Source organism: Ailuropoda melanoleuca, chromosome 12, assembly GCF_002007445.2.
Source record: "Ailuropoda melanoleuca isolate Jingjing chromosome 12, ASM200744v2, whole genome shotgun sequence".
Classification (NCBI taxonomy): Eukaryota; Metazoa; Chordata; class Mammalia; order Carnivora; family Ursidae; genus Ailuropoda; species Ailuropoda melanoleuca.
Window position 1 is genome coordinate 33125149 of NC_048229.1, and position 20339 is coordinate 33145487.

General features: G+C 53.9%; 1 protein-coding gene across 1 annotated transcript; it reads right to left on the bottom strand.

Moving 5' to 3' along the window:
* Positions 1-31: 31 nt before the first annotated feature.
* BHMG1 (basic helix-loop-helix and HMG-box containing 1) lies at positions 32-19039 on the bottom strand. The gene is made up of 12 exons (XM_034638999.1): positions 18986-19039; positions 17458-17528; positions 11882-11972; positions 7340-7451; positions 5820-5954; positions 4723-4968; positions 3651-3759; positions 2764-2864; positions 2122-2277; positions 1666-1739; positions 496-732; positions 32-421 (listed from the first exon to the last, which is right to left on the bottom strand). The coding sequence occupies exons 2-12, from the start codon at positions 17526-17528 to the stop codon at positions 32-34; spliced, it is 1722 nt and encodes a 573-aa protein (XP_034494890.1). The 5' UTR covers positions 18986-19039.
* Positions 19040-20339: the final 1300 nt, after the last annotated feature.

The window sequence follows — 20339 nt, forward strand, 5'->3', positions numbered from 1 at the left end:
GATGGTGGGGGGGGAGCTGGCTGAGGAAGGGTCAATGGGTCATTTCCGGAAGGGGCAAATGCGTCAGACAGCAGGAGCAACATGCTCTTGGCGGGGGAAGCCGTTGACGCACTTTTTCTTCATCTGCGTTGGGCAGGGGGCTTTCTTGTTTTCCTTGGGTTTCGCTGGGCCCTGGCCCGCCCGGCTTCCGGTTCATCCTGCAGAACATGATGAAGCCGTTGACGCACTTTTTCTTCATCTGCGTTGGGCAGGGGGCTTTCTTGTTTTCCTTGGGTTTCGCTGGGCCCTGGCCCGCCCGGCCCTTCCTGGCCTTCCTCCCTGCCACGGGCAGGGGGGCGGCCCGCCGGGTGGGGGTCCACGTGTAGTCTCCGTCCTCGTCGCTGGACGACGGCGGCAGGCCCTCGGGGTCGGCCTGAGCGTCCTGGGTGGGGACGGGGAGGTGAGCGCCGGCAGGAGATGGGGGACCGATCTCACTGAAGGCTGTTCCCCCCTCACCTCCTGCTGCCTGCACACCGACTCAGTGTCTGTGTCCCCCGAGCTGGAGCTGGAGCTGGAGCTGGAGCTGGAGCTGGAGCGGGAGCTGGAGCTGGAGCGGGAGCTGGAGCTGGAGCTGGAGCTGGACGGCGCCTTGCTGTTCTCGCTCAGCGACAGGTAGCAGTGGTCAAGCGAGACGGAGGACTGACACAGGCTGTGGGAGTCCGGGGGGTCTTCGGGGGCCTCCAAGGGCATCTCCTGGGGGGTGAAGGAGAGACAGGAGACGTGAGGAGAGACCACGGTGTCCCTTCATGTCCCCACTCCCAGCTTTTCTAGGACGTCACGGGGGCATCAGAATCAGCTCAAATTTAAGACAACCTTGTCCAAACCGTCCCTGGACGTCCAAGCAGGTGTTCCCAGGTTCCCGCAGCTGGTCACGGAGGGCCTGGCTGGGCCTCAGGGGTTCGCACCCCCCCCCGCCCTCCCCCCTCTGGGCCAATAGCTCTTAATGCCATCCGTTTGGTTCGGCAGCCGTGACGCCCCGGGCAAGTGGTAACTTCTCTGAGCATCGAGTTTACCTACGGAATGGGGGTCACTCCACATGCCTTGCAGGGCCGAAAAGCACCTGCTGAGAGCTCTGCTAAGAGCAGCTATTTTTGTGTTTGCCACAGATTCGGCTCCTCATTGGCGGACGCGGAAGTGGAGGCAGATGCATTTGGGGTCAGCCCTGCGGTGAGCCCCTGAGAGGACATCGGCTAGAGGTGAGCCCTGGGGCCTGGGAGGGAGGCTCCTTCCAACTGAGGATTCCTGAGCTCACTCTGCTGTTTTCAGTTTCCTCCTCTGTCGACTGGGGTCACCAGAGACCCCGCCTTACAGCTCAGCTGTCAAGTTACGTGGGGTGTTTTCTGGGCACCTGGCAGGTTCAGCTCTTATCCTTGGGGTCTAGTTCATTCCAATTGCCCAGCACAGGGTGGGACTCCCGGTGGCCAGAAGTGAGTGCCCACAGGACGGGCAGATGAGGACACAGACGGGAGACGAGTCTCCGGAAGGACGAGGAGAAGCGCGAGCACATGGACAGTGAGCGGGTGGGGGGAGGCGGCCGCCCGGTCAGCAGACGGATGAGCCAGTGACGCAGAGAGCAATGCATGTGGAAAGAAGGACGGACGGATGTGTGTGTGGACGGCTGCCTACCTTGCTCTGGAGCGCCTCAAGCATGCTGTCAGAAGGGAAAGACTCGGGATCTAGGAACACTTCTTCAAAGAGAGCTGTCAGGGAGGGAGAGCGGGCCGTGGCTGGAGCCGCAATGCCTCCCCCCGTGGCCCTGATGACCTCAGTGCCCTTCTCCAGATCTCTGCTTTGGGATCTTCTGTCCCAGGACCAAATCCAGCTCACAGGCCAGCTCCCCTGGGGTACCTCCAAGCCAAGCAGAGGGAGTGGGTCCCTGACGTGGGCTCTTGGAGCCTTCCCCTCACCGTGCCGGCCTGGGGCTGCTTCCCCACGAGGCCATGGGCTTCTCGAGGCGGGGCCGGGATGAGATCCAGCCCAGGGCACCCAGGACGGACGGCCGAGCCCAGGGCGGTGCATTTGGTGGGTATCGCTGTATGTTTTCTGAATGGACCAAGCATCGGGGCGGCCCTGGGAGCTCACCTTGGGTCAGGAACTCAGTGCCATCCCCCAGGATCTGATCTGGCGGCAGCTTCCCTGGGGAGCTGAAGAGGGAGGGACTGAGCCCTAGGATATCACTTGGGTGGCCTGTCACACTGCAGTTGTTAATCTGGGGAGGCCCCAAGGCCAGCGGGCTCCCTGAAAAGGAAGCGTCAGGCTTGAGGACAGATGTGTCAGAGATGACCTTCTCCCCCAGCTCAGCGGCTGGCTTTGAGGAGATGGTGTTAGACACGGGGGAAGGGTGACTGTCAGTTGCTCATTTTGAGTGCTTCGTAGAGGAAATCAAGAGACACGATGCTTGGCATCACGTCATGGATGACCAAAAACAGAAAAATTAGTGTCTGGTGTGCCACATCTGATAGACCTACTGTAGCTACCTGGAGCTCTGTGTTAAGAAGGATTCTGAGGCAGCGTCTGGGCTCCACAGAAAGAGTGATGATTGGCTAGCAGCGTCTGCCAAAGCGACGGCTGGTGCAGCGAGAGCAGGTGCACTCGTGTAGCCCTGTGCTAGGCACACATCGAGTCCCTGGCCTGCTTCCCTCCCACCACAGTACTGCTCAGAAGGAAGTGAGCAGGAAGGACCCCACACCAGACTACAAGGAGGAGAGACGGAGTTTCAGTCACCAGGCGGGCTGCCCTCCAGGGTCCAGGCAGGAAGCCAAGGGTCAGCATCTGGGGACTCCTTGTCCAGCTTCTCGCTGGAATCGTAGAACACCAGCTTCTGCCTGTAAGAGGTGGAATTCGAGAGGCAGACCCCGCCTGGGCTCTGGGAACTGCTCTGTGCTGGCTGCCGGGTGGGGGCTGGGGAGGCAGGAAGCTTAGTCAGCCTAGGCGCCTGCCCTCAAGGGGCTTCAGGCTTGCCAGGAGAGGCAGCTGTGACCACGTGCTGACGCTCAGGGGGCAGGGCTGTGACGGGCAGTGTTCCAGGAGGACCAAGAGGGAGGACCACACTGAGCTCAGCCTGAAGGGTGGTGGTCTTCTAGGTGGATGAGGGAAACAGGCTTGCCAGGGAGAGGGATGAGGGGGTGAAAAGGCCAGAGGGGGCAAGGCCATGGCTTCTGTGGAGTGGCGAACATATGGTGGTGTTTAGGGTCAGGTTCATGGGGGAGGGAGAGGAGAGGGGGCTGGCAAGATGAGCTGGGCCAGAGAAGCTCTCAGATGCCAACTAAGATATTGGGGCTCTGCCCCATGGGCACTAGGGGAGGCCTAAAAGCCATGAACTGATGTGACTGAGGTTTGGGGTTAGAAAAGCCACTCTGACAGCTAGGGAGGTGGGGCTGGAGGGGTGAGGCGGGAGGCAGGGAGGCTGGTGAGGGGCTGCAGCCCTGGTCCAGCAGCCCCGAAGCAAGGCTCTGCGTTAAGCCTCTGCCGGCTGCATGAAGCTAGGCCCGCGGTGCTCTCTCCACGGACACCAGCGAGGATGTCAATCAATGTCATTTCTCACCACCCCTCCACCATTCCAGACCAGACCCCTCAGCCTCTCCCACTCAGAGCCCTCGGGGTGCCCTTACCTGGGACAGGGCTGGGTCCTGTTGAGAAAGTAGATCTGCTCAGTTCCTTGCTGGGCCTTGAAGGCGCTGTGGAGCCCATCGCCCTGGCCGCTGACTCCGCAGCAGCACCCTGTGGGGACAGGGAGCAAGTCTGGAGGCTCACGCCCGTGACTGGAAGGAATCCCGGAGTCCCAGATACTGGGATGGAGAGGTGCCGCGGTGTGCCACAGCCTCTCCCTCCCAGATCCTCGTAAGACCTTGGAAGCGGGACCTCTATGTGAGGCTACGGGGTGCCCCGAATGTCCTCTCAGTTTCTGGAACCCCACATCCCTCTCAGAAGCTGAAGGGAGCTAAAATCCTGAAGTGAAGCACTGTCGATGAAGACGATGAGAGCAAACAAGTACAGGGTGCTCGCCATGCCCGCACAGTTTGGGGCATTTTGCATACGGGTCAGCAGCCCTTTGCCAAAGGGCACCATGATTATGCCCATTTTATAGTTAAGCAAACTGAGACCCTGAGATCCCAAGTAACTTGACGACGTCACACAACTAGTGGAAGAGCTGAAAAGCCCTGCCTCCCCGGGTGGGTTGGGCGTCTCCTCTGGGCCCCCACGCCCTCCCGGGCAACCCGGGAAGTCTGGGTCGCTCTACTCTCCTTCACTGGACTGTGGCACCAGCACTCGCATGCGGCCTGGCCCCGAGATGCTCGGGGAGTAGGGGCCGGATGAATGGATGGGGGACAGGATGGCTCAGGGCCTCCCTCACCCGCCAGGCGCTCCCGTCTCGCCCGGCGCTCTGCTGGGTGCATCACCCCACCTTTTCAAGGGAGCCCAGGGATGGGAGTCACAGGAGCATTGCCTGTCGTCCTCCGGTTCTGTGCCCCACAGCCTTGCACGAGGGCCACGCCGATGTCGTCCCACCCTTCCATCCACAATGGGGCTTACAGGGAAGAAGATGACAGGGAAGGAGGCCCGAGACAGCATGTCTCTTGTCCGCCGTGGAGGCCCCAGCTACTGGGCCCGGGCTTGGGACACTGCGGGTGCCTGACAAGGAGTGTGTAAGTGACTAAGTTAATGGCAGGGGAAGACAGCAACCTGAGAAGTCACAGTGGATGCTGTTCTCAGCCATGTCCAACAACGTCAGCCGGGATCTTCCTCCCTTCCTGTCACCTTGAGGCAGGGATGATGCAACTTTGGGGTGACAGCAGGAGCTGGCACATCTTGAAGGGGTGGCAGTGCCCCCCATGTTTCTTCCTTGCTGCTCTGGGGATGGGGTCACCCACTTCTTGGGCTTGTCCAGGGCCAGACAGCGGCGAGCGTTCTGGGTCCGGGTCTGGCGTTCTGGGGGAGCAGAGAGATGAGTGTCGGGGGGGCCAGAACAGGGCTCGGGTGGAGGCTGTCTTTGCTCTTGGCCCCCCAGCCTATTCCAAGCTTTGCCGGGCCTGGTCGCTTGCCAGCCCTTCCCAGATAAGCCTGAAGCCTCAGTGAGAGGTCACCTCAGCCGAGGCTCCCTTACCCGGCCGGCCCACACATTCGAATCACCTTGCGAGCTCGAAAGAACACTGATGCCCACGTTCCACCCCAGGCCCTGGAACCTGACTTTCTGGGTGGGAGGCTCAGGCATAGGCATTTTTGATAGTACCCTGGATGATTCAATAGTTACGCAGCCAAGACTGGAAATCATTGACTGGGTACAGCTCCCATTTTAAAGACAGGTCAGCTGGGGTCTGCAGAGGTGAAGGGACACATGGTGAGTTAGCAGCGAGGCTGAGGCTGGCCCAGGGATGCTTGCTTTCCACACTTGGGTCTCTCCATCAGCCCGTGCGCCCTGATGCCCTGGCCCAGCGTGGGTGACTGGCTGTAAAGAACGATAAATGGTAACAGCAGCTTCCTTTCACTGAGCGCTGACCATGTGCCTCCCCACTCAGCGTTGCTCCAGGGCCATGTACACGGTCTCCTGACCCTTAAGACCACCCTATGGTCCACCCCGAGGAAGCTGAGGCTCAGAGAAGGAAAGCAAGCATGCCAGGCCTCAGGGCTAGTGAGACGAGGGGCTGGGCATTGGACCAGGCAGGTCTCGCTGTAAAGCGTGCTCACTGGGTAGCTGACCAGGCCTCCCAGGAGTGAGAAAGGCTCTGGAAAAGGAGCTTTGCTCCCATGTGACCTGGCTTCCTGTCCCGCCTCACTTGTACCTGACAATCCGGTGGGTTTCTTCTTCCGGGGTTTCCAGCAGGCGCCCTGAAGACGGGACTTGCGAGAGTGCAGGGAGCTCGAAGGGGTGCAGTGTCTCCCCCGTGCGGGGCCCGAGGCCCTGTTCCTACCCAGCCCTGCACAGGGTGGAGAAAGAGTTCGGTCAGATGCCCCCTACCTTCTGCCGTCCTGTCTCCTCCTTCTAGACGTGCTTCCCAATTCTGGGCAGAGGGCTGGGGGGCGGCCATGGTCCCCAAGCTGACTTTACAAATGTGGAAACTGAGCTCACGAGAGAAGACTGGACTGGTCTGAGTTTGCACGGCCAGGCGGCAGAGTTTTCCAGGGCGAAAACTCAGGTCCCCCCAGGGCCATTTGGGGTCTACCAAGAAGGAAGACGGACGCAATGCTTCCCAAATGCTTCCCTGCTGGTCCCGTCCCAAACCAGTTCCTCCTCCTACCTTCCTCAGGGCAATAAAGGCTCCACCGTCCACCCTGGCTTGCCCACCCGGGGCCTGTCCATCTGGCCTCTCCATTCTCCCTCATCAACATCGCCCAAAGGTGCCATTTCTGTCCCCAGCCTCACCCTCAGTGCGAGGCCGACCTGTCTCCGGTCCAGATCACTCCTAACGGCCTCTTCGCTGACCTCCCTGACTCCAGTTCCTCACTTAATAACCAACCAATCCTGATCACTGGATGTCAGGTACCTCTTCCTAAAAAAAATCTGATCATGGCTTTGTCTGGCTTTGTAAAGGCCTCTGGTAATTCTCATCTTCATCTCCCTCCTTCGCCCGAGCCCCGCGCCGTGGAAAATCCACGTCTAATTCTGACCCTCCAAAAACCTAACTACTACTAGGCTACTGTTGACCAGAGTCCTTACCAGTAACACAAACGGGGGATTAGCCTGTATTTTGTGTATTCTATGTGTTATATAGTGTTTTCTTACAGTAAACTAAGAGAAAAGCAAGTGTAAAAAAAAAAAAAGCATAAGGAAGAGAAAAGACATTTACAGGACTGTACTGGATTTATCTAAGAAAATCTGCGTGTAACCGGGCCCATGCAGTTCAAACCCGTGTTGCTCAAGGGTCAACTAGTATTGGTTTCACTTTGCAGATGAGCAAACTGAGGCACAGGGAGGTTAAGGTCTTAAGTCACGTGTCTGCGTCAGGATCTGATTTGCGAGCCTGCGCACGTCGTCCTGACGCTACACGCTCCCTCCTAGCACACCAGCTGCTGGCCTGTCCCACACATTCCACACACGTCTTCCCGTGCTTGCGTGCTCCTGCTCACGCCTTCTGCCCGCCGGGGCTCCCCCGGGCTACTGTGCGCACAGGCCCAGTCACAAGGCCCCAGACACCCTGCTCTGAGTTCACAGCCTTGGACCCATCGCTCTGACTCTGTCCTCTCTGCCAGCCTCTGAGATCGCTGGGGACATGGACTCATCAAAGTCACTTGGTGTCCCTGACAGCCAGGACAGGACTTGGCGAAGAGCAGGCCCTGGGAAATGGTGACGGATCTTACTTACCCCCAAGTCCGCCTTCCCCATTGGTGGCGTGGAATTTGAGCAAGGTCTTGGCCACGTCGATACTCCTCTGGAGGTACTGAATGTAACGCAGTACGTGTAGCAGAATCTCCTTCTGCTCCCGAAAGAAAGACAGGGTTGGGTACGGGAACGGGGCCCGAGACAGTGTGAGGCTGCGGGCGACCGGAGACAGGGAGGCTGCAGGAGCCCAGTCCCCCGCCCGACATTTCCTCCAGTGGCAGAGATATTCCTGTTCTGTTTAGACCTTGCTGCGGCTCAGGGAGAGGTCTGTTGCAGCTAAGGAAACCGAGGCTCGGGGTGTTAGCATGACTCTGCTAAGGCAGAGCTGGGATCAGAACTTGGGTCCGCCGGCCTCCTGGCCCAGTTTTTCAATGCACACTGTTTGGCTTCCCACCCCTGGCCCGCACATGCTGTGTTCTCTATCTGCGAAGCCCTCCTCTTCTCCCCGCAGACTCCCACACTGGCTTCTCCTCCTCTGAGCCTTATCACTGTGGTCTCCTCTTCCAGAAGTTTTCCCACCTCCCTGACCCTTCTCGACCAGGCAGGGTCAGATGTCCCTCCTCAACACTCTTGCAATGCCCTGGCCTTGCAATGCGTTAGTCTCTCTCGTTGACCTTGAACTAGTTGAGGGTAGAGGCTGTAGCTAAGTGATTTCTGTATCCCTTGCTCACAGAGTCAAGAGGTAGCTCAGCCAGTGATGGCTGAAGGATGATCTCCGTAGCATGGAGCACGATGCCTTCTGCCCACCAGGCATCACCCACGCAGCCACCAGGTACTGACTAAGTCGGAGACACAAAGCTAGAAAAGACTACTACCCACTAAGGGCCAGGTACATAGGGGTGAACCAGACACGCCTTTGTTTACCTTCATGGAATTTATAATCTAGTGAGGACAGTAGCCCTTAATGAACTCATAAGTCATACAAAATTATCAATAGTATGATAGGCATTATGAAGAAAAGTGTAACAAGAGATTCTGAAATTGGACTTGAGTGTCTAGAAAGAACGCCAGCAGTTATTATTTTTTTTAAAGATTTATATATTTATTTAGCGATGGGGAAGGAGCAGAGGGAGAGAGAGAGAGACAGAGAGAAAATCCAAGCAGACCCTGCCCTGAGTGTGGAGCCCAGTGTGGGGCTCCATCTCACAACACTGAGATCAGACCTGAGCAGAAACCAACAGTTGGACGCCTAACCGACTGAGCCACCCAGGCGCCCCAGGCCTCCAGCATTTAATTGGAAACCTGAAGAATGACAGGAGTGAGCCTGGTGAAGAGGTGAGGGAAGAACACCAGAGTAAGTATTTCTTGGATTGAACTGGATCCCTAGAATACCCATAAAACCGTTAGCAGTAATCTTCCAAACCCTAGATCAGGAAACACGGTCCCACAGAGGGACTTGTGTGATGCCGTTTCATAAGCTAGAATACTGACAGTCACTGAAATGATGTGACCTGATCCACGGAAGGAAACTATAATCTAACTGAGGAATACACATGACACAAGCAGGAGACTGTTCCTTTGGAAGGACCTGGATCCAATCTGTCACTTCCCGGCCGTGTATTGGGGAGTAGCCCGTTTTACCTCTTTGAGCCTCGGTTTTCTCATCTGTGCGATGGGAATGAGGATTTTCATTGAGGCGCAGAGGATTATCGTTAGGACTGAATAAATTAGCGTGTGTGAAATCGCCCAGCACAGAGCCTGATACGCGAGTTGCCTGATAAATACTTCGCTGATGATTGAATGAGAACACTTTCATCAGGGTCTCAAAGGATTAAATGAGGACCTTTTCTAACTTTGAGAATTGGACCACGGAGTTCTCAAGAGCAGACATTTTATTGCCCCCCCATCGTGGCATACGATTTGCACTCACTACGCTGAGTAAACTGTCAAGTGATATGGAATGTGATTAGTAGCCGTGTAAAGGTTTATGCAGAAGGCAACTGGGCATCATTGCGGATTCTAAGACGGAGGTTCAGGAGGGTTGGCTTGGGGGCTAGCCAGAAACCTTCTGAAGGCAAGGTCGACAGGTCTATAACTGTCTCAGCTGAGGGAATTCATTCATTCATTCACTCACTCAACAAATACGATTGAGCGCTGAGTGACCGAGCGCTTGAGAATGTAGGCCTTTGGAATGAGACACATCTGACTCTCTCTCTGCCATTAACCAGCCGTGTCCTTCTGGGCAACACGACCCCTCTGGAAAATTAGCACACCCATGTGCCTCTCAAGGCTTGGGCAGGATTAAGTGAGAAAACGTATTCAAAATGCTTGGCACTGAGGGTCTGACACCTAGAACCCTCAGTAAATTGGGAGCAGCTGTGGTTGTTGTCTGCTGGCCCTGCGGGTGCTGGGGATACAGATATTTCCATTATGGTCCTTACCCCCGCAAAACCCCTCATCAAAAGGGGTGAGAGATAAGGATAGAGTCCCAGGAATATGCCCAGGGCTTTGACGGTCAGAGAGAGAAGAAGCCACGGGACCATATGGGGCAGGGGGCACTTCCTCAGTCAGGATGGTGAGGAAGGATGACATGGACCTAAGCCGCACCCCAAATCTCAAACACAGGAAAGGAGACACATAGGAGCTCGGTTCATTCATTGAGCGTCAGACTAAGCGCGTCACACAGCCCTGTCACAGGTCGTGGTGATGCCCTCCAGGCAGACGGGTTGAGGGGGACGCTGGGGACTGGCAAGGACGCAGGTTGTCCGTGGAGCAGGAGACCCAGGACTGAACCCAAGGAAGGATGAAGGTGGGGAGGAAGAGGGATCCTTAAGACATCAGAGAATCAATTGTCACAAAAGCAGGCTGAGGCCTGGGGAGAATTCCACGAGATGCGGTCACGCGGTCAGTGATGAAATGTGGCCTGTCGCCTGAGTTGACTGTCACTCCTTTGGGCAGCAACTGTCCCCCAGTCGTCTCTGCCCCCCTCCCACCTCCCAAGAGTTGATCACAGTACCTGTGCTCACTACATACACAGATGCTTGAGGACAGAGGACAACATTTCTCAGGTATTTCTGAGCACCGTGGTAGTCGGCTTAACGCCTCTCCCTAAGAGTGTCCGTGTCCCAGTCCCCGGAGCCTGTGAATATGTTGCCGAAGGTGACAAAGGGGACTTGGCAGATGTGACTGAGTGGAGGATCCTGAGATGGGGAGATTGTTCTGGATTAACTGAGCGGGCCCACTGTGGTCCCAGGGGTCCTTACAAGCGGGAGGCAGGAGGGTCGAAGGCAAAGAAGGCGAGGTGAGGATGGGAGCAGAGGAGGAGAAGGAGAGAGACTGGGAGACGCTACGCTGCTGGCTTTGAAGGGGCCGTGAGCCAAAGAACACAGGCAGCTTCTAGAAGTTGGCAAAGGGAAAGGAAACGGATTCTCCCCAGGAGCCTCTGAGAAGAACGGACTCCGCTGACACCCTGACTTCAGACCCGCGCGGCCGATTTTGGACCTCTGCCTTCCACACGGTGCAAGAATAAATTCGCATTGTTTCAAGCCAGAGTTTGTGGCGCTTTGTTGGAGTGGCCGCAGGAAGCTAGGGTACAGCGCCGACGGCTGTGAGATTCTTGGGAGGGAGAATCGGCGTGACCTGGTGATCAATGGAAGGTGGTAGGCACTGAGGAGGTGAAGGGCAGGATCTGGCACCCAAAGATCTGGATCTTTCCCCAAACGCCCACTCTTCTGAGCCTCTCAGAAGGCAAGGAGCACGTTCTGGCTGGGGATCGGTTATTCCTATGTTCGAATCTTTATCGTCCTGACCACATTCTGAGCTCCCAGGTGATGAGGAGTGGTTCTCAAGTTCCTTTGCCTCTCCTTGGTGCGACCAGAACAGCTTCTGCCATCAACAGTCTTTCCATAACTGGCTGATGGTTGAGTGGATACATGATGGGATGGGAGGAACTATGGCAAGAAAACATCACACCAGGCCTTCAAGATCTCTGAGTCCCTTAGTAAGTTGTTCCCACCAGTGGGAGCGAGGAGGTGGCTCAGCCCGGTATGTATTTATCAAGTAAGCCACTGGGGAGGCGCAGAGCACCTTCAGCTCTTGCTACCTCGTGGAGATGACGCCCTGAGGACACAGGACAAGGGGCTCAGAGAGGGAAGAGACATTTCTTTGAGGACCTTCGCTGCTACTGTGTCGTTTGGGCCTCAGTATCTCTGGGTAATAGATGTTATTTTTCCTCATTTTACGGCTAAGAAACGGGATGCTTGAGAGGCTGAGAAGCTGAGGGCCCTGCCGAGTCCTGGTGTTTCAGGGCTGATGGGCTCGAGCCCGTGGCTGTTTGACTCCCCAAAGTGATGACCTTTACCCGGCTCCTTGCCCATTTTCCCCTCCCAGCTGCCCCTGCCCCCTTTGCAAGAAAGGATCCCCCAAGCTTCTAGTGGTGGGACCACAGAAAGGCCCACTCAGGGCAGGACCATGCCCAGCTCGGTGCTGTCGCTGATAGGGCCCGTGTCGGGGCCCCAGGATGAGGGACTGTAAGATTTTCAGATCTGCCTCCCACACCCTCCTCCTCTCCCTCCATCCCCATACCTTGGTGAGCTTCTTGGTGCCCGTCTTCAGGGCCACAGGCAACAGAAGTGCCAACTCATGAAGTTTGCTGGTGTGGTTCTTCCTCTGCCTCCTGTTTGGGGCCAAGAGCTGGTATTGGTTAGGACGTTGGCACCTGACCCCCCCAAACCACCTGTCTCTGTGTTCCCTATCTCAGAGAGGCTCCCTGCCCCAGGCCCCCCAGAAAGGATCCTGGGCATCGTAGGTCTCATCAAATCTCACCCATTCCCCTTCCAATCCATTCTCTCCAGTTCTAGGCCCTGCCCTAGTCCACGTGTGGACGTCCCCCTAGCTCTCCCAGCCTCCCCCCTGGCCTCCTCCAGTCCATCTACTAGCGTCAGGGTGAGCTTTCCGAAACACAGGTCTGGCCACGGTTTTCTCATCTGTGCAAGGGGAATGAGGATATTCACTGAGGAGCAGAGGATTATCCACAGGACTGAATACACTGGTGTGTGTGAAATCGTCCCGCCTGAGACTCATGTTGCCTAAGAAGTGCCTCAACTCTCTCAACGCCATCCCGTTATTAAGGACCAAGATGATACCCTTAACCCGGCTTATAATGGCCCTCAAGACCTGGCCCGGCTGACCGTTGTGGTCTCATCTCTTACAGGACAGGTGAGGGCCCTCAGCCCCGTGCTCATGCATTTCTCTGAGCCTCGCTCTGAGCTGAGAGCTGGGGCGGGGACTGCTGTGTCTCTAGCATCCAGAACAGGGTCTGGCACACCGCGGGAACTCCCTGCATATTTGCTCAATAATAAATAAGGGCATGACAGACAGAAGCTGACTCCTGGGCGGATGCAGAACTCCCAGGATCTAATCCCTGAATTCATAATTCATAGTATACCGCAGCACACACACACACCCCTCCATCTCTCTCTCTTGACAGATGGGGACACAAAGACATTGGAGTCTCTCTCCCAAATTACGCACCATTGCCACGACTCGCAACTCCTTTGGGAATGCCCGGACACCCCCCTGTCTCCACCAATCCTTGTCTCGCCTCCCCTCAGGGCTCAGTACAATTGACCTGCCCCAGGAAGCCTCCGGCGACCTCCCTTGCCTCCCTCCCCTGCTCTGAATGGCCACAACACATTCTCACCTGCGGCCTGGCCACACCCCCACTCCCTTGATTACACACAGGTGTTTAGTTCCTCCTCAAGCCCACAAACTGACACCTCCTCTTTGCCAGGCCCTGCGCGGGACCCCACGGAAGGAGAGAGAAACCACTGTCACTGCCCTCGAGGAGATGGGGGACCAGGGTGGGAGACGCACTTATCTCCCCATCCAAACCATGAAGTCCTAAAAGAATCGTTCTCACTCACTCATTCAGCAATTACTTATGGAGCACCTACTGTGGACCAGGAACGGTGTTAGGTGATAGGGATACAAGTGTAAAAACCAAACTACAGCCCCTCCCAGAGCCCACAGGACCATCAGGGATAAAGTCATTAACCAAACTGTCCCACAAACAAACATAAAATTCCAATCGGGACCAGAACCAGCTATATAACTTTCTGGGGAGGGGAGCCTTGCAAATGAAAATGTGGGGCCCCCTTTTTATAAATTAGGGATTTCAAGGTGGTGAGAGCAGGGCATTAAACCACGCGTCAGGCTCTTCTGAACACAGGGCTCTGTAACTGCCTGAGTTTGCACACTCAGGGAGTTGGCCCTGATGGAGACAAAGAAGAAGGCAGCTTGAAACTGGTAGCTTTGATATAATCTACAACATTTTCCCTGAGGAAGTAAACCTGGCCAGAACTGGTTCTGAAGGATGAGCGGAGATGTGTAGGTGAACAGGGAACAAGCACATTTCAGATAGAGGGGACACGCGCAAAGGCCCTGTGGCACGAGGAAGCACGGAGAACTCAAAGGAACTAAAGCTGCCGTGTCTGGCACACGGAAGGCAAGGAGTCTGGTGAGACAAGGCTGGAGAAGAGGATAGGGGCCAGATGAGGCAGGGTCTCAAAGGCTCATAGTACAGAAGAGTTTTGCCTTTATCTGAAGACCAACAGGAAGCCATAAAAGGGCTTTATGCAGGGGAGGATACCATTAGTGCACCTTCTCAAAACCACTGTGAATACAGAAGATATGCATATTTGTCAGCTGAATGAAGGAATGAAAGAAAAAAAAATCTCTGGTCTCTAGTTACCTCCTGGTAGAAACCATAACTTTAAGGGGCAAGGGCGTTGGGGTTCTATCTTTGGAGGAAAACTGGATAGGCTGTCCTCTAAAGTCCTGTCTAGCCCTGCTATTTACTTTTTGAATACCACTTCCTTTCTGTTCTAGAAGGACCCCCGGAAGCCCCAGAGAGAAACAACACAGAAAACAAGGAAGAAAAAAAGTGTCCAGGCCTATTTAAGTTCAAGGTGTACCTGACTACGGCTAAGAAAAACAATTTCGTATCAACTGTAGTCCCTGGGTGTTTACTCTGGGTTTTGCAAAGCACTGAGAGCCTTCTGCGTGCAAACACAGAAGTTCCAGGGGAAAAAAAAAAGGGTGACAACGAGGCATCACAAAATCTTGACATCTCCTGGGCAGTAGTCCTGAATAGGTGTGACTTGGGGTGTGCTCCCAGGGGCCTCTGGGAGCCAGGCACTTCCCCCCAAGACTGCCCCTTTCCTTGCCGGATGGTTCTGGTTTCAGACAAGTTCTTTTCTGTAATTTTCACCCACTAATCCCAGCTCTGCCCTCTGGGTCTTCAGGGAACAGGCCAGCTCCAGCCACACGGGTCCTTTTTCTGTTTCTCAAAACTGCCAAGTTTCTTTCTGCCTTAGGGCCTTTCCTATTCCTTCCACCTGGAATGTTCTTTTGCCCTGATTGTTGTATGGCTGGTTTTTCCTTTGCTGTTCAGCACGGAACTTAAATGTAACCTCCTCAGAGAGGCCCTTCCTGACCAACTGATCTAGCTAAGCACATTCATGGTCACATCCCCATATCATTTATCAGAATCTGAAATCTTCTGGCTTTATTATCAACACCACAGGGCAGGGATTTTGGTCTATTTGATTAATGGTTATATCCTAGACTGACTTATCCATTAGGTGCAGTAAGCTTGGTGCCTAAGTCTGGTGCCACTTTTAAGGGCTCATGAAAATATCTTAATTTCTTTTTCTTTTTCAAGATTGTATTTTTAAGTCATCTCTACACCCAATGTGGGGCTCAAACTCGCAACCCGGAGATCAAGAGTCACGTGCTACACCGCCTGAGCCAGCCAGGTGCCCTAAAAATGTTTTAATTTCTTTTAGAAACTATGCCAATATTGTTGTAAACTATAATTTTAAATATGTTTTTAATGGAGGAAGGGGCCCGGGCGCTGGGTGGCTCAGTCTGTTAAGCATCTGCCTTCAGCTCAGGTCAATGATCACGGGGTCCTGGGATTGAGCCCTGCATCAGGCTCCCTGCTCAGCCGGGAGCCTGCTTCTCCCTCTCCCTCTGTCCCTCCTCCCCACTTGTGCTCTCTCTCTCAAATAAATAAACAAAATCTTAAAAAAAAAAAAAAGAAATAAACAAACAAAGCTTTAAAAAAAATGGAGGAAAGGGGCGCCTGGGTGGCGCAGTCGTTAAGCTTCTGCCTTCGGCTCAGGGCGTGATCCTGGCGTTCTGGGATCGAGTTCCACATCAGGCTCCTCCGCTGGGAGCCTGCTTCTTCCTCTCCCACTCCCCCTGCTTGTGTTCCCTGTCTCGCTGGCTGTCTCTCTCTGTCAAATAAATAAATAAAATCTTTAAAAAAATTTTTTTAAGAATGGAGGAAGGGGCCCAAGAAGTTAAAATTGCCTACGGCCCACGCAAGTCATGTGTGGCCCTGGCTATATATCCCTAGTTCCTAGAATAATGACCAGCACTTAGTGTTCAACAAAAAATTGTTGGCTTTATGAATGCTCCTGTCTTCGGATGGTCTCAGCCTTTGAAATGGCAAATGTCTCTAATTCCTGCGTTTCCTCTTCCTTGAGCCAGTCAGCCTAAACCCTCCCTAGTTCTTTTATTTTACAGGAACTAGAAGAGCCGGTCCAAATTTCTCATATTAGATATAGGAAAACCAAGGCCCCGACCCTAATTGGCTTTAAGATGTGCAGAGATTTAACACTAAGAGATCCCCCAAAGTGGAACAAAGCAGGGGGCAATCCCAACAGGCAGCCTCATAGTTGGTTATAAGCTCCAGCTCTTGAATAAGACAGACCTAGATCGAAATCCCAGCTCTGCCATTTGCTGTGTGACTTTGGACACATGTTTTCATCTCTCTGAGGCTGTTTTTAACTCATTGATAAAATGGAAGTGGCTAGAAGGTTTGATCTTGTCTGGAAAGAGCATAACACCTGACACATCGAAAGTGCTCACAAAGTGTTAAAGACAGGAGGTAGCCAGTCATTTGTCAGAATTTTTTAGGGATAAGGGATGTCGAAGGATGAGGTGGAAGTATTGTATTGGCTAACTATGGTTGGTAACGCTGTTGCTTTTGGTTAACCGACATATAATCCCCCTCATCTGGTAATACTTTCCTGTGGGACCACCCCCCTCCCCCACTCTTGGTCCATGTGGTTCAGAGAGGTCAACCCCAACCTCCCCTTCCACCAGCAGTACAGAACCAGCTAAGAGGAGTCTCAGTGATTGGTTCAGGATGTGGGGCCCAGTTCTGGCCAGTCAGAATCAATGGCTCTCAGAAAGAGGCTCTCTGCTGACAGAATGTGGCCTTGGAGCTGCTGGGAGCCATCTTGCCCTCACAAAGGGAGAGGCTGTTTGAGAAGGAAGCCAACACAGGGCAACAGCAGAGCCCAGAGAGGCAGGTTCCTGGCAACATCATTTAATCCTCACCTGGAACCAGCCAACCCTGAGGCCCCTGAATTTTTGGTTTAAAGGACCCAATGAATCTCCTTTTATGCCTAAACTGGTTTTAGCTAGATTTCTGTTCATGGCACCTAAGAGTTTTTATTAATACAATGACCCCCCGCCAACATTGTTGGTGACCTCTGGGATTCCAGGAGGATTGGGCAGTGGGACGGGCATTCTTCATTTTCTTCTTGGTGCTCCTTCTGAGCACAATACCTAAGCAGAGATTCTGAACAAAGCGGATGCTTAATTTTGGAGTAATAAATGAATGAAGAGATGAATGGACAGTAAGTCATTTGGGGAGATAGTGAGGATAAGATGAACTCTGGCTCCCTTTTCTTTATCCAGGCTGGGGGGGGGGGTTCTGATCCAACCCTCAATCTGCTGTGAACATCCCCTCTCATGAGAGTCCTGACACTTGGTAGATGCTTCATGGATGAATGAATACATGAATAAAAGAAAAGAAGGCAGGGCATTTACAAAACTCTGAATGTCAAAGCCTGCAGGGCCTCTGAGATGATCTTTCGTAACCACCTCAGAATTCTCTCCTCTTGAAAATGGCGGTAATATTCGCACCTACTTCCTTGTGGAGATGTAAGAATTAAGGGATATCATACAAACAAAAGGACTTAGAGAAGAGTCTGACAAACAGTAAATGCTCAGTAAACATTATTGTTATTATTCAACCAGAGTGGCCAAAGCTGGAACGGAGATTGGCAGGGGAGAGCCCTTACCTGTCACTGGAACCCAGAGAACTGGCTCTGGACCATCCAAGGGAACACAAGTGTCTGCTGGAACCCCACATCTGCAAAGAGGGAAAAAGAAAGAATTATTAGTGACCTCTGGGATTCCAGGAGGAATGGGCCATATGCTGGGCAGCCTTCATTCTCCCCATGTTGTTCCTTTGAGCACTCAGAGATCCCAAGAGTCCCCAAGCCCCCACAAATATGGGCCCAGAGACCAAATTCAAATCCCCAAACTCTAAACTGAAGTCCATGAATCCCAAGTTGTAAATTTGGGCCAAGTCGTGATCTGCACCTAAAACTAAAAGCAGCAAATTCCGAAACTTTAACCTCAGAGCTTTGGTCTTAATAGTGAGATATCAGACCACCAGGGCTGAAAACTGTGGCTTGAGATCTCTAAACTGTGATGTTAGGACACCAAAACTAGGACTTCAAACTCCCAAAGCGAGGATCTAAAACCCAAAAAGGTGCCCTCCCAAACCCCAAAACCTAAACTCTAATACTGAGATACTCTAGATCCCCAAACTGTCCATTTCTGATCTCCAAAGACAACCCAATCCCAATACCACCGAGATCACAGACCACAAACCTCAAAGAGAACCCAAACCCTAAAGTAAGAAACCCAAGCCCCCCAATGCAAATGACAGTCTCCCAAGTTGACCTCAGATCCAAAGATAAAGACCTCTAGACCCCCGAACTATCACTTCAGACCTTCAAATTGTGACCCCCAACCCTAAAGTTGAGATCTCACATGTGAGTCCCAAAATTGAAGCCCCATACTCAATGTGGGGACTCCAGGCCCTAAAATTTAATCCTCAAAGTCCCAAATTGTGACCCCAGACCCTAAATCTCACACCTCATATGCTATACAGAGATTGTGGACCCTGAATCTATACTGAGGCTTCAAACCTCCCAAATCAGACCCCAGGCCCCCAAATGGTACTCCAGAATTCAAAACTAAGACTTCCAGACCCTAAAATTAGGATCTCCAGATTCCAACAGGAAAACTTCCAGTCACAAAACCCAACACCTTCAGATTCCAATACTAGCTACAACCAGATACAAAGCCGGAGACCCCAGATCCTAGCTTGTGACCCCAAAGCCCCCACACTATTCAAACAGAGCCTTCCCTGTCTCAAACTTGAGCCTGGATCCCAAAACCTAGGCCCAGCCTCAAACCCAAACTCCAGCTCTGCTGTCCCTGGCCTGCCTCACTCAGGGCACCAGGGCACAGCCGCTTTCCTGTCCCCCTGAAACTCCCGGAGAGAGGCCACGACCACAGAGTGCTGCTCCTGAGCGGACCCCAGGCTCCCCTCTGGCGGGCTGTCCCCTGCCCGGTTCCCTGTCGTCGGCCTCCAGCACCCGCCTCAGGACGTGCAAAATGGCGTGAGGCCCCCCCTTCTGGTTTCACGCCAGCCCCACACTCGGGAGCCTGATCAGACAGTGTCTCGTGCCTGTCCCGGGAGGGTAGCCGCGCGGGCGCGAGCCCCAGGCCAGCCCCAGCCTCTGCGTTCCCCACCGGGCCGTGGAGTGGGCGCGAATCCCCTTGGAACGAGACTCCTGCGGGAGGCCTGTGGAGGGGAGCAAAAGTGAGCTCCTGAAGCCAGGCCACGCCCCCACCAGTTCCCGCCAAGGTGTGCGGGGGGCGCGAGACTGGAGAGGGGGAAACGGCAGGGTGCCAGTGGCCGTGCGCAAGCGCGCCTGGGGAAGGGCCCTGGCTTCTAGCTCAGCGCGAGCTTGGCCTCGCGCCTCCTGACAAAACCTTTGCGGGAGCGCGCCAAAGTGCCGGCCAATCAGCGCTCAGTCAGCTGCCCGCCTTTTTGGCGGGCCCCGCCCCGCCTGGCCCCGCCCCCGCCCCACCGACTCCTGCAGACCCGGGCCTGGAGATCCTAATGAGGAGGCGGGGTCTCCCCAACTGCCAACTCTCAGGAGGAAAGAGATCTGGTCATTCTCCTTTCTGGCCCTCTTTCCACCTTTCCCCTTCAGTGCCTATCTGATGAGGGCCTACTGCGTGCCAAGAATCATGCTGGAAGTTGGGAATTTCATCGCGGTCTTCCCAGTGCAATCGGGAAGGCTCACAGACCTTGAGAACCTAGTGAACCAGGGGCTGCATTAAAGAGCAATAGATTGAGAAAAGATTCAGAGAGGAGGGCCACTGGAATTGGCCCTTAGTCGCAGTTCCCCTCACGAAGATCTATGTTCCTTGACAGAGGAAACGCTCTATTTTCGAAAGCTTTTTCTCATGGCCGATGAGGACGGACTGGAAAATATAGCTTAAGGGGAAGCGATCTAACGACCTAGTGGGGAGTAGAGGCCCTGATGTCCAACACACTTAAGTTTAAATCACCTTCTTGCTGTGTTGCCGTGGAGAAGAGGTGTCGACTCTTTTCGCCTTAACTTTTACAAATTTGGGGTAATACTTGGGTTGTCTGCAGGGTGTGTGGCATATGGCTAGTATGCAGTAAATATCACACAACAGTTATTTACACTGTTCTGGGTGCGTGGACAAGATACACAGAGGTGCCTGTCCCCGTGAAGCTTCTATGACGTTGAATAGTTCCTAGTTCATGGGGCTTTCTTCCCTCCTAAGGCTTAATTTTCTCATTTGTAAATCAGAGGAGGTGATGGTAAGAAAATCGGGGGGAAGAGATGGAAAAATGTTTGAGAAAGTACAAGGCACTGTTAATTATTATGTTAATGAGCATAAGGAAATCGATAAACTTGCTCCTTCCCAACTCTTCACCCCTCACAAACGTCTTTCTTTGCAATTTGCTCAATCTCTTTTCAAGGGCCCCGGGCCAAAATGGAGGAGACTGGACTCCATCTCCCAGTGCGCTTGGCGGGGGCGCTCCCTGCGCCTGCGCTGCAAAGCA